This window comes from Heterocephalus glaber, unplaced genomic scaffold (genome assembly GCF_053883595.1).
Source record: "Heterocephalus glaber isolate CG9 unplaced genomic scaffold, H.glaber_assembly_v1.0 deba00001608, whole genome shotgun sequence".
In the NCBI taxonomy this organism is placed as follows: Eukaryota; Metazoa; Chordata; class Mammalia; order Rodentia; family Bathyergidae; genus Heterocephalus; species Heterocephalus glaber.
Genome location: NW_028258379.1, coordinates 20790155 through 20807820, shown reverse-complemented (window position 1 = coordinate 20807820; position 17666 = coordinate 20790155). Strand labels below are relative to the sequence as shown.

At 36.1% G+C, this 17666-nt stretch overlaps 1 protein-coding gene across 3 annotated transcripts in view; it reads right to left on the bottom strand.

Moving 5' to 3' along the window:
• Positions 1-17666, bottom strand: part of Tshr (thyroid stimulating hormone receptor) — a 158271-nt gene that overhangs the window by 66870 nt on the left and 73735 nt on the right. For all 3 annotated transcript variants that reach the window (XM_087195441.1, XM_087195442.1, XM_087195443.1), the window contains one exon: positions 16359-16433. In XM_087195441.1, coding sequence (XP_087051567.1) covers positions 16359-16433 — 75 coding nt within the window. The remainder of the gene's footprint in view (positions 1-16358; positions 16434-17666) is intronic.

Genomic DNA, 17666 nt, shown 5'->3' with positions numbered 1-17666 from the left:
TGAACAATTATACTATGATTCTTACCCAACCAAGTCCCTGTATTGAAAAGAGCCTCATTAAACCACTCTTTAAATTTTGTTCTAGTTTTAAAAGCACATCTTTGGGATACACTGGAGCCACTGGCCACCTGACTCCAAAATTTCATGACTACCCTGTCTTGCCTTTCCAGAACCCTCGGCAGATGTGGTTCTCTCTCTGATTCAACGTGAACAATTAACTCCTTGACAGAGCTTTCCTTATGGGGAGGAGGGTTTGAGCTGTTGTCAGAGACAAATGCATGTAAGATAGTTAGGGAGTTTGGGAATTGTCTGAGCATGGCTTGCTGGCTGGAAAATTGTTTCAGAAATTTGAACAAATGTACTTGAATGAGTGGTCTGCAAAAAATGTCACAATGAAAGTAGATGCAGGTCACCTATTTCAGTTTAAAGGCTAGTGAGTGAAAGGGAAATGAAACACTGCTGCTAGTAACAGTTGATTAAATGAGGCTGGGGACAAATGTAAGGGGGGAAAAAAGAAACACACAAGGAAAAGAAGCTGCTTGCTGAGGTAAAAAGACGGTCCAGTCAGCTCAACACTTGCTCACAAGTGATTTTTAAAAAGTCTTCCCAGAAGCAAAGAAGGAATGGAATGGGGGTGGAGTAACCAGTAGCTTACCTAAATGGAGACAGATCACATAAGAAGCAAAGGCATCTAGTATAACCCTTTAAAAGACAGAAAGAAGGGCTGGAGGTAAGTAACAAAGAACCTCTAACTAGAGAAGGGGGAAAGCAAAGCCTAAATTCGAATTAGTTCCAAGCATGCCTGGGAGGGCACAATTTTGAGTTAAGTAATTGTGGCCTAAGAATGCAGGAGGCCAGCTATGCTTCCAGAGAGCTAGGACACGAACAGAAAAAAAACTTGCCTGTGATTTAGCACACCCCTCTGGAGTAAAGTCAGATCACTATTGTATGCAGCAGGCCTGCCTTGGCCTCCTGCGCATCCACCCAGTCCAGTTCCGTGAACAAGAAATAAATCTCATTCACCTTAGGGATATTGCATGTTTTTATTTTTTCCACATCTATTTTTTATTAGTGCATATTTGCTATAATGAGTGATAATGAGTTTCATTTTGGCAGATTCATACATGCACATATATATGACCATTGCCCCCCTTAATTTCACATTTTGTGGGAGCCTTTATACATATATTTTGATCATATCCATCCCTCCTATTACTTGCCTTACCATGTTTTTATTTTTTCCTGTTTCTTATCGTAATTTGCCTGACCAAACTAATACAATAAACATGGATAAAATTCTTAAAATGCAGGGCAAACTATTGCTAGTGGTCATTTTTAGTTCATGAGTTTGGAGGTAAGCAATGTGCAATTTTTACTTTTCACTTTATTTTGCTGAAAAGAAGGAAAACACATCATAAAAGGCTTACAAAATCCCCAAATTTAATATCAAAGCAAAGCAATATATATTCCATATTTTTAAATATCTTTAGAATATGCAATGCAAAGAGATCATCCACGGAACAAAAGATATTTGAACAATAAATTATTGCTTGATTCTCCTTCATTGGATTTTGAATAAAATAAACCAGTAAATTAAGAGTGTAGCATGGATGACCAGGGTAAGTGAAGTCACAAATCAGAAGACAAATAATTTAGTACACATTAGTCTAAGTTCTGGTTGCTTTCTTTTTCTGAGAAACATTTGCTAATTCTCAGTAAAAGCCCTGAGCAGAGAAATTGGCTTATTCAAGATAATGAGCACTGTGGATATTATCTAAAGGTAATAGACAGAGGGGGCAAACTCAGTAAAACCTGTCCAATTGGAACAGAGAAATGGTAGACTAGATTCTCCACACCGCCCCCCCAAAAAAGCCTTGTCTCATTTTTGTTGGGGAAAGAAAAAAAATCTAGTCTGCCATTTCTGTCTTCTACAAAGAGGTCAAGAAAAGGGAAAAACAGGGATGTGAGAGAGGAGGAGAGAAGGTCAGACATAGAGTTCAATTCTAAGGCTGCTTCTGAAGATTTCCAATCTCCTTTTGTTCGGATTACTCAGATGCCACAGCACTGTATTTCAGGGTTTTTTTTTTCCCTGAGCTCTAACAGGACAAAGAGAAACAAGAAGGCTTTAAACTAGCACATGGCAAGGAGAATGATTTATAATGAGATGTCTGGAAAAGAAAAAGAAGTTATCCAGCCAGCATAATTAAACTTTTGAGAAGTGCAATAATGCATGAGTATGTTGTTTAAAATAAAAAATCTGAATGGGGATATTAGCCCTGCACCGGCTCTCAGCATGCCTCCAGCTTAAACTTGTGCTTCCATTTGATTTTCAGTTTTTTAACAGTCTGACTATAAGTGGACATCGTTAAAAAAGCTGGAGGGCAGGTCACTTTGACTAGGTCTGCTTCCTCTAGTGATCAGAGAAGGAAGTGATTAAATGGATAATATTGGATGTCTAACTTATGGTCTGGGAGCTATAAGGAAATAGTTACTAATTATTTAAACATTTTATGTATTTCAACACCAAGTATTAATTTAAAGCTTAATGGATATTGGAGGAACCTTTAATTTTTAATTAATTTTATTGCTACATTTTAGGTATACAATATAATGACATTCATCATTGGAAATTTGCACCTTTACATAATCTCTCTCTCTTTTTTTTTTGTATATCCTTTTATTGGTACATTTTAGGTGTACAATATAATGACATTCATCATTGGAGATATGCACCTTTACATATTCTCTTGGTTCTTATTTTTTCCCCTTCCCCAGCCCTCCCTTCAACCCCTCCACCCCTCCCTATTTACAAAGACTTTGTTTCCATTTTTTCATTTTCTCATATTAATTCCACTCTCTTCTTTCCTTTCCTCTACCCCTCCCACTTCCCCTTCCCCTTTGCCCCGTTTCTTCCTACTTCACATTATCTATTATGCTTTGTGTCCTTATTTACACTTTCAGTTTCTCACACCAGAAAAACTATTCAGTATTTACATGTGTGTGTCCTATTTATTTCACTTAAGAGTATCACCTCAATGTGCATCCATTTAGCTATAAATGTCTCTAATTCTTCATTCTTTATTGCTGAGTAGTACTCCATTTTATTTACAAAAACACATTTTCTTTATCTAGTCTCCAGTTGATGGGCATTTGGGCTGTTTCCAAGTTTTAGCTATTACAAACTGTGCCACTATGAACATGGGTGCACATACATCACCATGGTATGATTCTTTTAATTCTTTGGGGAAGATCCCCAGCAGGGAAATAGCTGGGTCAAATGGGACTTCTAGTCCTAGCGCTTTGAGGTATCTCCATACTGTTTTCCACAGTGGTTGCACCAGTCTACATTCCCACCAGCAGTGGAGCAGCATTCCTCTTTCCCCACAGCCCCACCAGCATTTGTTATTGGTTGATTTTATGATAGCAGCCATTCTTTCTGGGGTGAGGTGGAATATCAGTGTTGTTTTCATCTGCACCTCTCAAATGACCAGTGATGTTGAACATTTTTTCATATATTTGTTTGCTGCTTTTACCCCCTTGTGTGAGAAATGTCTGTTCATTTCAGATGCCCATTTTTGAATTGGGTCTTTGTATTTGGGGGGTCTGATTTTTTTCAATTCTTTGTATACTCTAGATAGTAGTCCTTTGTCTGAGGTACAGCTGCTAAAATTTTTTTCCCACATTGTGGGTTGTCTGTTAGCTCTGTTGGTGGTTTCTTTTGCAGTGCAGAAGCTTCTTAATAAGATGAGATCCCAGTTGTTGATTCTTTCTGCTAGTTCCTGTGCTACTGAGGTTTTGTTCATGAAGTCTTTTTCTATGCCAATATCTTCAAGAGTTCTACCTAACTTATCTTCCAGCAGGTTTAGTGTTTCTGTCTTAATATTTAGATCTTTAATCCATTTTGATCTTAGTTTAGTGCATGGTGATAGGTATGGGTCTAGTTTTAATCTTTGGCAGGTTGAAATCCAGTTTTTCCAACACCATTTATTAAATAGGCTATCTTTCCTCCCATGATGGTGGTTGGCTCCTTTGTCAAAGATGAAGTGGCTGAGTATGCCTGGAGTTGCTTCTGTATCTTCTAATCTATTCCACTGATCCTCAGGTCTGTTCTTTTGCCAATACCATGATGGTTTTATCACAAAATCTGGTATTTTAAATAAACAAATTTTCTATTATGTGAAGGAAATTTTAGAAGAAAATAGCCTATATTTGTGTCTCACTAATATATAAAGTATAAGTAAAATTTAAATTATTTAATTAGTTTTGAATATATACAATTTGTCTCTCTTTCAAACTTGACATGTTAGTTTGTTTTATTAATCTTAAATGATGCATTTCTTTTGGTCATTTCATATTAATTTCTTGCATAAATCAATCAGGATATATGCAATAATATTTCCCTAAAGGGTAATTTTAGTGGGATGAGGGTGGTGGGATGTCAGAAGGGTTCTGTAAAGCCTAAACCCCCTATTAAAAGTGCCTAGTGATAGAGGCATTGTTTGTCATCTGTTATAATTGGAATGTCATTGTCGTTCAGTGACATTTGATATAAATAAAATATTCTTTAAATATCTTAAAGTATTAGAATAAACAAACAAAAATAACCCTTAAGACAACAGATTTTCTTCCATGTGCAGGTGGCCCTTCTTATATACCTCAAGCATCCAATAGCTTACCATCCAAATTGAAGATTAGTACTGGAAAGTAGAATAGCATGGAAAAACTTAATTTTGTGGACATTACCTTTTTTTGGGTAATCAGCTACTGCATGGTTTATTTGGGGGGCTTTTATTTTGCGTGGGTTTCTGCTGGGAGGCATATGCACTAACAAAACATTTTCTTCCTTTCATATGCACATGTTAATTAGCAATGTGAGCAATATTTTCTACCATAGTTCACTCCCAGTATTTTTAAGATGTCTGTATAAAATGGAATTTAAAGTTCACTTATGATTGTATATGAACCACAGAGGAGTCCACTTATTAATAAAAAAACCTTTCAAAATAGTCAAATGTAGAGGGAAAAATAAAAAGAATTAGGAAATATTGTAAACAGCTTAAGTTTATTTTGTGTACTATTGAGGCACTCTGTTGCACAAAGGTGTGTAATTGGGTTCTCTCTGCTATGAAATGCTCTCTTTCAAACCATTCATTATCCTGTGCTTTTAATGTGGTTTTAGTAACTGTTAGTAGTAGCTCTGTTGAAGTGAGTAATTGTGTTATGTTTTGGGTGTCACACACACATGGAGCATGGTAACCCAAATTTCATGTGCATGGTTTCCCTTTAGCCCACTGCCCACATTTCACACAACCTTCAGCCTCTGCTCACTTTGTAAAAGGAGTGGTATCTGTTTTGAGCTGCCAGTTCAGATGATCAGAATTGCTGCATCCTCCCTAATCAAAACAACATGGTATCAGCATAAAAACAGACACACAGGCAAATGGAACAGAATAGAGAGCCTGGGAGTACAGTAAACCCACAAATCTACAGCAAATTGGTGCATGTAGCATCCATTGGAATTCATGGATGGTTTTCAACTGGTCTGAACAAACCTACAGAGTCCAAGAAGATGTGCTCTGCTGCCAGACTTTTTAATGGGCATTGTTGGGATATTCACCATCCTCGTGTAATCTCAGGACTTTTCCATATAGTTTCTTCATCAGCATTACTGGATATTGTCATGGTAATTCAGGGCTCCAAGAGTCTACAGTGAAAAATACCAGTTGTCTCGAAGACTGGTCCTAGAACTGACATGGTGTCACTTCTGACTTGCTCTACTGAAATAGTGAACAAAAATTTCTAAATTTGAACAAAACCAGCAATCCACAGGAGGAAAGAAGGTATCTGAGATTTACATCAAGATGAATGGAGGCATCATATTCTGGCTCAGCAAACTCTGAAGGAGTAGTAGATTTCAGGAGGACAATCAAAAGTTCAGTTTGGAATATTTAAATATACTGTAAGCTATGTGTGACTTCTGTGAAATGATGTCAAGTAGACCAGAAAGTATATGGTCCATCACCAAGACAAGCCTGAAACAAGTATATAAATTTGAGAGTTGTTGGATAAAATCACAGGAGAAGAACGTGGAGTGAGAAGAGGAGAGGTCATAGGATTGGGCCATATGGATCTCCAACAATTAGGGGTGAGAAATCAGAAGTCAATAAAGGATACAATGAGAAAGACTGAGCAGCATGTAGGAATACAACTGTTGTTGTCTCCTTGTGGTATCATAAAGGCATAAGGAGGAAGTTTTGACAAAAATAGAATGATCCACTGTTTTGAATACTTTTTAAGTTGCAATGGACACAGATTTGACAGCATTAAGCATATGATATTTATTGAACAAGTGGGTAGCTTTTTATTTTTGAATGCTGGCTCTAGGTCACTAACAGTAAAATTTTAGTCCTTATGTCCCACAACTCCACTTTATATCATAGAACAAAACCTAAACTTGAATTATGAAGCCATCACAGAGGACATATGTAGAGCTTTCTCACCGGAAGGTTGAAGAGGCATTGAAAGGCTGATTAGTAGTAGGGGTGGTAAGCAATGGCAAGTGCTAAGTTCCTGTGTTTCTCTAGTTCAGCCTCCTATGTACCAAACCACATGACTAAAAATAGAGAGAGGGCAGCTGCAGAAAGTCACTTATGAAAGAGAATAACATTTTGTTCTTTTACTGTTGATGTAAAAGAATTATTGAGGCCTTTCATTTGAAATATGCATTCTTAATTTAGTTTCTATTCTTGGAGAAAATTAAACATGATGAATAGCTCTCTTTTCTGAATAAGCCAGAGGTCTTTAATTCTATTTCAAGAATCCCAAGAGAGTTTAGTTGGATGGTACTACATAGTCTATATATTAAACAAATTATTCCTACAGTGTTCGTTTTCACACCTTATATCGACAACACCCCACAAAACCATTCTCAATTGCTTTAGGGAAGGAGAGTAATTTTTCTGCTCTGTTTCTCTCATGAGAGAAGTATCACAGTTTGTTTATAATCACTGCTTAATAAATGATTACAAAATAAATGCATTAAAGATGAGGGTGGCATGCATACAAAAAGTTTGATGTATCTTTTCTGCTCACCAAACATGCTTGCAGATAATTTCACATGTATATTAGGAAAATTTCATGAATGCAAGATTCATTATTCTTTTATTTTCTAAGATAAACTCTCACTTCATATATATATCTTTATACATCCATTTATAAATTTATCCTCTTTTTAACTATTTATTTTAATAGTTTCCTTTGCTTTATGAAGTTAATACTTTCGGTGAGGGGGTATTAATATTTACTTTTAAATAACAACTGGAATCTTTATGAAAAAAGCCATAACAAAAAAAACTGTTGTTTTTGAGATCAACAAGTTTATATGACTTTATTGCAAATTTGTTGCTCTTATTTTTTGGTGAGAGGGGCAGAGAATGGCTTGATAAATGGAATTCCACTTGTAATCAGAAGGTTTGGTTTTGAATTTGCTGACTGTTGTTCCTATTCTACTGGATCCAAAGTTTTCTTGGACTTTAGTATTATTGTACTTTCTTTGGTTTTAATTTACTGTTCTTATATATATTTCTTATGAAAAATATAAATCATTTATTTTCAGTCTTCTTTTAAATACTATACATTTTACTTGGAGTGTGACTGCTTCCTACAAGTTTCATAACATATTTCATTATCATTTAATTTTTTTTCTACTTGTATTGTGATTTCTTTCTTGATCTGTGGTTATTTAAAAGTCAGACTTATTTAGAATTCAGGCTATTTACTAGTCAGGAACATACTTTAATTTTTTTTTAAACTATTGAGGCTTGTTTTTATGGTCCCACTAATGGTCAATTTTAGCAACTATTATGTGTATCCTTGAAAAAGAATTATCTATTTTTCTTTTGCTTTTTTTCTGACTTTCTTTTTGTCTTTGGGTTTTAGCACCTTTACTATGATGTACCTTAATGAGATTTCCTTTGTATTTATCCTTTTGGGGCTTGCTGTATTTCCATCATCTGTGACTAGATGTTTCTTAAGAGTTTTGAAAAATTCCTTTTGCACATTGGTTTTTTCATTATTTTGCTCTTCTTTCTCTTGAGATGCTCATAGATATGCTAGACCTCTTATTGTGTCATAGAGCTCTTCTGTTTCTCTACATGATTCAGGCCAGATATATTCTTCTGACCAATCTTTTATGTTACAAATTCTTTTGAGCTATGACAGACCTATTGTTTTTTTTAATTGTATATCCTTTTATTAGTACATTTTAGGTATACAATATAATGACATTCATCATTGGAAATTTGCACCTTTACATACTCTTTTGGTTCTTATTTTTTCCCTCTTCCCCTGCCCTCCCTTCAACTCCTCCATCCCTTCCTATTTACAAAGACTTTGCTTTCTTTTTTTCCTTTTCTCATATTAATTCCATTCCCTTCCTTCCTTTCCCCTACCCCTCCAACTTCTCCTTCCCCTTTGCCCCTTTTCTTCCTATTTCAGATTATCTATTATACCATTTAGATCTTATTTACACTTTCAATTTCTCACACCAGAGAAACTATTTGGTATTTACACATGTCCTATTTATTTCACTTAAGAGTATCTCCTCAATGTGCATCCATTTAGCAATAAATGTCTCTAATTTCTCATCTTTTATGGCTGAGTAGTACTACATTTTATTTTTTTAAAAATCACATTTTCTTTATCCAGTCTCCAGTTGACGAGCAATTGGGATGCTTCCAAGTTTTAGCTATTATAAACTGTGCTGAAATGAACATGAGTGCACATATATCACTGTGGTATGATTCTTTTAATTCTTTGGGGAAGATATGCAGCAGGGGAATAGCTGGGTCAAATGGGACTTCTAGTCCTAGTTCTTTGAGGTATCTCCATACTGATTTCCACAGTGCTTGCACTAGTCTACACTCCCACCAGCAGTGGAGCAGGGTTCCTCTTTCCCCACAGCCCCGCCCGCATTTGTTATTGGTTGATTTCATGATAGCAGCCATTCTTTCTGGAGTGAAGTGGAATCTCAGTGTTGTTTTCATTGACATCTCTCAAATGACCAGCGATGTTGAACATTTTTTCATATGATTATTTGCCATTTCTACTTCTTTGTGTGAGAAATGTCTGTTCATTTCAGATGCCCATTTTTGGATTGGGTCTTTAAATTTGGGAGGTCTGATTTTTTTAAGTTCTTTATAGATTTGAGATAGTAGACCTTAGTCTGAGGAACAGCAGATGAAAATTTTTTCCCACATTGTGGGTTGTCTCTTCACACTGCTGGTGGTTTCTCTTGCTGTGCAGAAGCTTTTTAATAAGAAGAGATCCCACTTGTTGATTGTTTGTGCTAGTTCATGGGCAACTGGGGTTTTGTTCATGAAATCTTTTCCTACACCAATGTCTTAAAGAGTTCTACCTAACCTCTGTTCCAGCTGGTTCAGCGTTTCTATTTTAATATTTAGATCTTTAATTCATTTTGATTTTAGTTGAGTGCATGGTGAGAGATATAGGTCTAGTTTTAGTCTTTGGCAAGTTGAAGCACAATTTCTCCAGCACCATTTATTAAAGAGGCTATCTTTCCTCCAATGAGGGTGTTTGGCTCCTTTATCAAAGATGAGATGGGTGAGTGTGTCTGGAGTTGTTTCTGCATCTTCTAATCTGTTCCACTGGTCCTCAGGTCTGTTTCTTTGCCAGTACCATGCTGTTTTTATCACAGTAGCTTTGTAGTATAGTTTCAAGTTGGGGGTTGTGATACCCTTTGCCATGTCTCTGTTACCTAGAATTGCTTTTGCTATTCTGGGTCTCTTTTTTTCCAAATGAATTTTTGGATTATTTTCTCAAGGTCCATGAAGTATGCTGCTGGAATTTCAATTGGGATTGCATTTAATCTATGTAGCAGTTTTGGAAGTATGGCCATTTTCACTATATTGATACTTCTTACCCAGGAGTAAGGGATGTCTTTCCATTTTCTGATATCGTCTTCAATCTTTCTTTTCAGAGTGCTATAGGTTTCAGAGAAGAGGTCTTTGATTTCTTTTGTTAGGTTGATTCCTAGGTATTTCATTTTTTTGTATGCTATTGTGAGAGGAATTGTTTGCCCTATTTCTGTCTCAGTGAGTCTGTTGTTCATGTAGAGGAAAGCTATTGAGTTTTGTGTGTTGACCTTATATCCAGCTACTTGACTGAATTTGGTTATTAAGTCTAGAAGACTTTTGGTGGAGTTCTTGGGGTCTTCTATATAGAGTATCATGTCATCTTCAAATAATGACAATTTGACTTCTTCATTTCCTATTTTTATTCCTTTTATTTCTCTTCTCTAATTGATGTGGCTAATGTTTCAAAAACTGTATTGAACAGGAGTGGTAATAGTGGCCATCCTTGTCTTGTTCCTGATTTTAGTGTGAAGGATTTCAGTTTTTGACCATTTAGTATGATATTGGCTGTTGGATATTGGCTGTTTTCATAGATGGCTTTTATCAGATTGAGGTAGAGACTGTCTATTCCAATTTTTTGTGGGTTTTTTATCATAAATGCATGTTGGATTTTGTCAAATGCTTTGTCTGCATCTATTGAGATGATCATATGATTTTTGTCCTTGGCTCTATTGATATATTGTATTACATTGATTGGTTGCATATGTTGAACCATCCCTGCATTCCTGGGGTGAATTCCACCTGGTCAGGGTGTATGATCTTCTTGATGATCTTCTGCATTCTATTTGCCATTATCTTATTAAGGATTTTTGCATCTATGTTCATTAGTGAGATTGGCCTATAGTTCTCTTTTTCAGTTGGGTCTTTCTCTGCTTTGGGGGTCAAGGTGATGCTTGCTTCCAGGAATGAATTTGGGAGTATTGCTTCCCTTTCAATTTCATTGAAGAGTTTAAACAATGGTGGCAGTAGTTCCTGTCTAAATGTCTTACAGAATTCAGGAATGAAGCCATCAGGACCCGGGCTTTTCTTAGTGGGTAAGTTTTTAATTACATTTTCAATATTATTGATTGATATTGGGTTGTTTAGAAGTTTTAGGTCTTCTTCATTCAACTTTGGTAATTCATACATGTCTAGGAATCTGTCCATTTCTTCTATGTTTTCCATCTTATTGGCATATAGGTTCTTGAAATAGGTATTGATGATCCTCTGGATTTCTGCTGGATCTGTTACAATTTCACCCTTTTCATTCCTAATTGCCTTTTTTTGATAAGGTAAGCTAAAGGTTTATCAATTTTGTTTATTCTTTGAAGAACCAACTCTTGTCTTCATTGATTTTTTTGTATTGTTTTCTTAGTCTTTATTGCATTGATTTCTGGCCTGATCTTTATAATTTCCTCCTTCCTATGGGCTTTGGGTTTGTCCTGATCTTCTTTTTCTAGAAGGTTGAGGTTCAGCATCAGGTTGTTTAATTGTGCTTGCTCTGTTTTCCTAATATGAGTATTCACTGCTATGAATTTCCCTCATAACTCTGCTTTCATTGTGTCCCATAGATTCCAATATGTTGTACTGTCATTGTCATTCAATTCTAGGAACTGTCTGATTTCTTCTTTAATTTCCCCTGTGACCCATTGGTTATTCAGAAGTATGTTGTTCAATTTCCATGTGTTTAAGAAATTTTTGTGGTTTCTTTTGCTATTGATCTCCAATTTCATTACACTATGGTCTGATAATATACAGGGGATAACTCCAATTCCTTTGCACTTACCTAAATATGTTCTATGAGCAAGTATGTGGTCTATTTTGGAGAACGACCTGTGTGCAGCTGAAAAGAATGTGTATTCTGATTTTGTGGGGTGGAACATTCTGTAAACATGTGTTAAGTTTATTTGTTCAAGAGTTTGATTGAGTTCTAGTATTTCATTACTTGTTTTTTGCCTAGTTGATCTATCTATTTGTGACAATGGGGTATTGAGGTCTCCCACTACTTTTGTATTAGTGGTTATATGATTTTTCATGTCTGTTACTATTTGTCTTATATAGTTGGGCATACTAGTGTTTGGTGCATATATGTTTATGATTGTCATCTCTTCCTCTTGGATTGTTCCCTTTACAAGGATGTGGTGTCCTTTTCTCTCTTAATCAGTGTGGGTTTGAAATCCACTTGGTGTGCAAAGAGGATAGCTACTCTTGCTTTTTTTTTTTTTGGTTCCTGTCACATGGAGTATTGTTTTCCAAACTTTAACTTTTAGGCTGTGCATTTCTTTTTGAATTAATTGTGTTTCTTGTATGCAACATATTGTTGGATCTTGCTTCTTGACCCATTCTGCCAGTCTATTTCTTTTGATTGGTGAATTGAGACCATTAACATTGATGGTTATAACTGATATGTATTGAGTTATCATTGTCATGACTTTTTCTTTTTGTTGGATTCTTCCCCTTTGCTTTTAATTTCTTGTGCCTGGTGGATTCATTCTGCTGTGCTTCCTGGGGTTGTGATCCTCCTTGTCTTTTCCTAGGATTTTGTCTAAAATTTTTTGGAGTTCTTGTTTGGTATTCATGAATTTCCTAAGGTGCTCTTTGTCATGAAAGTATCTTATTTCACCATCAATTTTGAAAGATAGTTTTGCAGGGTACATCAATCTTGGTGTGGAGGTTGTTTTCCTTTAGGGCTTGACATAGGTGACTCCAAGCTCTTCTTGCCTTGAGGGTTTGCATTGAGAAGTCTCCTGTGATTCTGGTGGGCTTTCCTTTGTATATGATTTGTTTCTTTTCTCTAACTGCTTGTAGAACTTCATTCTTTTGTTGGGTTTCTGGAATCTTAACAATTATATGCCTATGTCTACATAGATTTTTTTTTGATCAAGGCTACTTGGAGTCCTATATGCCTCACTTATCTGTTTGTCAAGATCTTTTCCCCTGCTTGGGGAGTTTTCTATCATCACTTCTGTGAACAGTTTTTTTTATGTCATCTGCACTCTCTCCTCTTTCTTCACTGACTCCAATCATTCTTATGTTATTCTTCTTTGCATCGTCTAGCAGCTGCTGGGTTGATTTCTCATGGTCCCTTACAATTTTTAAGCAATTTTTCTTTTCCTCCTCACTAATGGCAATCTTATCTTCTATATCTGAAATTCTGTCCTCACATTGGCTCATTCTGCTGTGTAGACTTTCAGTGGAGTTTTTCATGTCCTGAAAATCTGTGTGCATCTGTTTTATGGATTGCATTTGTTTCCTATGTTGGGATTCCATTGTGTTCCTCAGCTCCTCTATTTTTTTTTTAATCTGTGTCCTCTCTAGATTTATTAATCATGTCTTGCCCTATGGGCACATTCTCTGCTGTTATGTGACAAATTACTTCTGATTTCATTTTTTCCAGATCCTCTTTTGTTGCTAGTTTAGGGAACCCAGGTTGTTGAGTATCAGAGTCTTCCATCTTGTTTCCCTTTGGGGTTGCTGTAGGTGATCTGGAAATCTAGTTCTGAGGCTTGTTTACATGTCTTCTCCTTTCGATGGTGGGTGGAGTGGGGGTGGAGCATGCCGCTGGCGCCCCCAGGGCTCACCTCCTCTGTGCTGGGAGCAGTGGAAGGTCATTAAACTCATGTATTAAGATTTTTATTTCAGCTATTGACATTTTAAGTTCTAGAGTTTCCAGGTGGTTTTATAGTTCCCAGTTGTATCCTGAAATTATCTCTCTTATCATTTAAAATTTTGAACCTATTAAATTACAGTTATTATTATTATTTGGTACTGGGGATCAAACTCAGGACCTTGTGCTTGTGAGGCAGGTGCTGGAACCACTGAGCTAGTTTCCTGGCCCAAATTACAGTTATTTTTAAGTCTATATCTAATAACTCCAAAATCTGAATTTTCTGTGGCTCACTGTTTGCTTGTTTTTTATTTAATCACTTTCCTCCAACAGGTCTTTGGTTTATTTTGGAATATGTCTGGTTTTTTAATTTTTGTTTTATTGTGAAAGTTGATCTATTTCTAATTATCCTAGTTTTATTCCCATGGCATATTTTCTAAGAATGATTCTTTTTAGTGAGCCATGAGTCCAATTTTTATTTCCCTACCCTAATGAGACAGTTTAGATCTCTAGTCATCCTCTTAGTCTCTGAGCTGTTGCTTACAATTCTGCAAAAACTTCACAAAGAAAATAACCAAATGTTATTTTGGGAATTTGCTTATCTTTCCTCAAATCCTATTGCCTTCATAATACTCTAATGCTTGTAAACAGATTTTTCTTTTGTCCATTTCTTCTAGATTATCTTAGACTAATGGTCAGTCTGATCTAAGCTTGCCTATCATAGTTGGAAGCAACATTTTGGGCCTCAGTATTCTTGAGTATAATGTATTGTACATATAAGAATTTTTTAATTGGACATTTATAGTATGAAGATTCTGGCCCTATTCTTTAGCACTTATATGGCCAGAGAAAACATATTTAGCCTCTCTGATCTGTGTTTTTCACATATAAATACTAGAAGTAATAATCTTCACTTCATTGGTGTTATGGCTTATATCTGAATGTCTCTCCAAAGCCTCATGCACTCCTAGGTGGGGCTTTTCAGAGCTGGCTGGATCTAAGGTTGGTGAATGTGGGATTAAGGGTATTTGGTACAAAGTTAGTCCACTGATTGGTTTAACATAATTCTGGGTGTGGATAATGGGAAGGCCCACTCTGGGTGTGAATGGCACCCCCCAAAATGCTTGTAGCCTGGATAGGATAAAAGGGAAAGAGAGATTTGTTTCACTGCTTGCTGCCTTCTTGCCTATCCTGCCATGGACTGTTTCTTCTCTGCAATTCCCCTCTGCCATGCTCCCCTGCCTTGGAGCCTGCCACCTATGGACTGAAACTTCTACAAACTGTGAGCTGAAATAAACCTTTAAAATGTGGGTGTTGGGCATTTTGTCTTGGTAATGAGAAAAGCAATGAAAACAACTAATTTGTTTTGAAGGTTAAATGAGGATTAAACAAAAAATGTACATAATTAGCATAATGTCTAAAACATTCCGTACATTTATAGATGGATATTTTACTTTTTTTCTTCCCTCATTTCTATGGTTTAGATGAGTGTCACTCAAAAGTTCATATGTTAGGGCTGGGGATTTAGCTCAGTGGTTCCAGTGTTGGCCTCGCAAGCACAAGGCTCTGAGTTCAATCCCCAGTACCAAAAAAAAAGTTCATGTGTTAAAGGCTTGGTCCTCAGGACAGCACTATCAGGAGGTGCTCCTGTGGAACTATAAGAGGTTGGACCTAATGGATGTTCCTTAGATCCAAGGGGATTGTGGGACCCCAGCTTCTTCCTATATTTCTTTGCTTCTTGGGGTTTTTTTGCTACCAGGGATTGAACTCGGAACCTTGTGCTTGCAAGGCAGGCATTGGAACCACTGAGCTAAATCCCCGGCTCTTTGCTTCTTGTTTCATGAGATGAGCAATTTTCTCTCCCATGTGTTCCTACTATGATGTGTTCCCTGGTCAAAAGAAATATTTTGACCGAGCCTCCCCTGATCTTGGACAGGAACCTCCAGAACTATGAGCCAAAGTTATACTTTTCTCTTTATAAGTATCTTGATATAGTAATGAAAAGCCAACAAATACATTAAGACAATAGTTAATATTTCATAATTCATGACGGTGCAAAGTAATGCAATGTGATTATTTATGTAAAACTTCTCATAGATTGTAATGCACTAGAGAAATAACAGAAATAATATTTCTGAAGCATATTTATTAGTTTGATGTACTAGGCACAGTGCTAAATATTTATATCATTATATCACTCCATATTTATAATAACTTTAATTATGCTTATTGTATAAATGAAGCTGGGAGATATTAATTACTTTTTCAAGATTAATAAGAAACCCATATTTAAATTCAACTCTGACTAACTCCATATCTGTAGTTATCAATTTTCCTTTTGTCTAATGTCACTGAACAAATTTTCTTTTTCCTAGTTAAGGAAAAACATCAGTTTTGTAGAATCTTATGCAAGCTCTAAAATCATGTAGACACCCAGTATATGTTTATTGACTAATTGATATTCACACCAATAAAATCTGTTGACATAGTAGTAATAGAATGAATAACAATTCAAAGCCAGGTCATCTTTAACTTCCAACCACAGAAATGAAAAATAATTAGGATGGGCTAATGTAAACTGAGAGTGACAAGTTGAGAATTTTCTCATAAGAAGAAGTTTGTTCTTCTTGTTTTTTTTGTTTTTTTGGTAATAGGGATCGAACTGAGAACCTTGCACTTGCTAGGCAGGCGCTGGAACCACTGAGCTAAATCCCTGGCCCCTAAGCAGAAGTTTTGATCTGTGATCTAGAAACCAGCCCTCACTGCCATCTGTAGTCTCTAGATTATCAGTCCAGATTGACTATGGCTTGGGTCTATGGTGCAGTTTTTCTGGTACTTACATGTGAGTCATTTTACTCAAATTGTAGAAGGAATGTGATTCCAGCCGCTGCAGAGTTGCGTCTATAGACAAGTAGCTGAACATCACAAAAATACAAGACAAAGTAGAAAGTTAGTACAGTTGTGAACTCCAAATGTTATTTTTGATGTAACTTCTTTGTCAAGGGCTTCCCAGATCATGCAACATGCACAGGCTGCGTGCATTCTAATTATGTGAAAACTAATTACTACTTTTTTCCCAGATCCCATGATGCCTAAACTTTCTCAATACTTTACGTCTTACTCATCCTGAGGTCTCAACAGTCATTCCTGTTAGAAGATTTCTCCCAACTTCCTGATAAGTTTAAAATTCCTGTGGTATACCATAACAGTATCACAAACTTCTCCTTTCAGTAATGACCACAGTGCACCCTTCCAGTGGTTTGGATATTTGATGTATTTTATCTCATTATGTTAAGTTCTGTGAAAGGAAGATTGTGTGATTTGACCAGTGAATCTTGAGTGCCTTTTATAGTTTTTCGTGTGTAGTAGATGCTTAATAAATATGTTAAGCAATTGAATAAATGAATAAATAGATATGTTACTCGAAATAGCAAAAATAAAAGCATTAGAAAGTTACTTAAAAAAGATTAGGGAATAGGGCCGGGGATTTAGCTCAGTGGTTCCACTGCCTGCCTCACAAGCTAAGGACCCGAGTTTGATCCCCGGTACAAAAAAAGAAAAATTAGGGAACATTTTAAAGATAGAATTTAATCACATAGGATTAGAAATAAAGTTTCTAAAAGGATGAAGAGAAAAATCACAATTCTCTAGAAGAATCTTTGACAGAGTTGTGACCACATATTCTCCCATGACCTTTCTTCTGGATTTGGAATAAGGTAGAAAATGTAAGAGTCACTTTGAATTTTATAAGCAAAAGATAACTCAAATCAAAGTTTTAAGTGCTAAAAGAAAAGTAAAGATAAACTCCTACACAGAGCTTTTCAGGAATAGATAAGGAAAATGTTTTAAATAGTTTACTCACATTCCATCTTGTAATGAGAATGACTAATGCAGTCAAATTCATTGAACATTTTAGAATGTCATAGAGGCATTTCTATGACATTTGAGAAAGTTAAGGAGTAACAGCTGGTGCCCAGCCCTGGTCATAACACAGATTCTCAACCCTGGACACACAATTGAACTACCCAAAGAGCTTTTAAAATACTCCTATAATCAAGATCTGGTCCAGGATAATTAAATCAGAGTTTATGAAGAATGGATCAGGCAGTTTTACTTTTCAAAAGCTTCCTAGGTGATTATAATGTGCA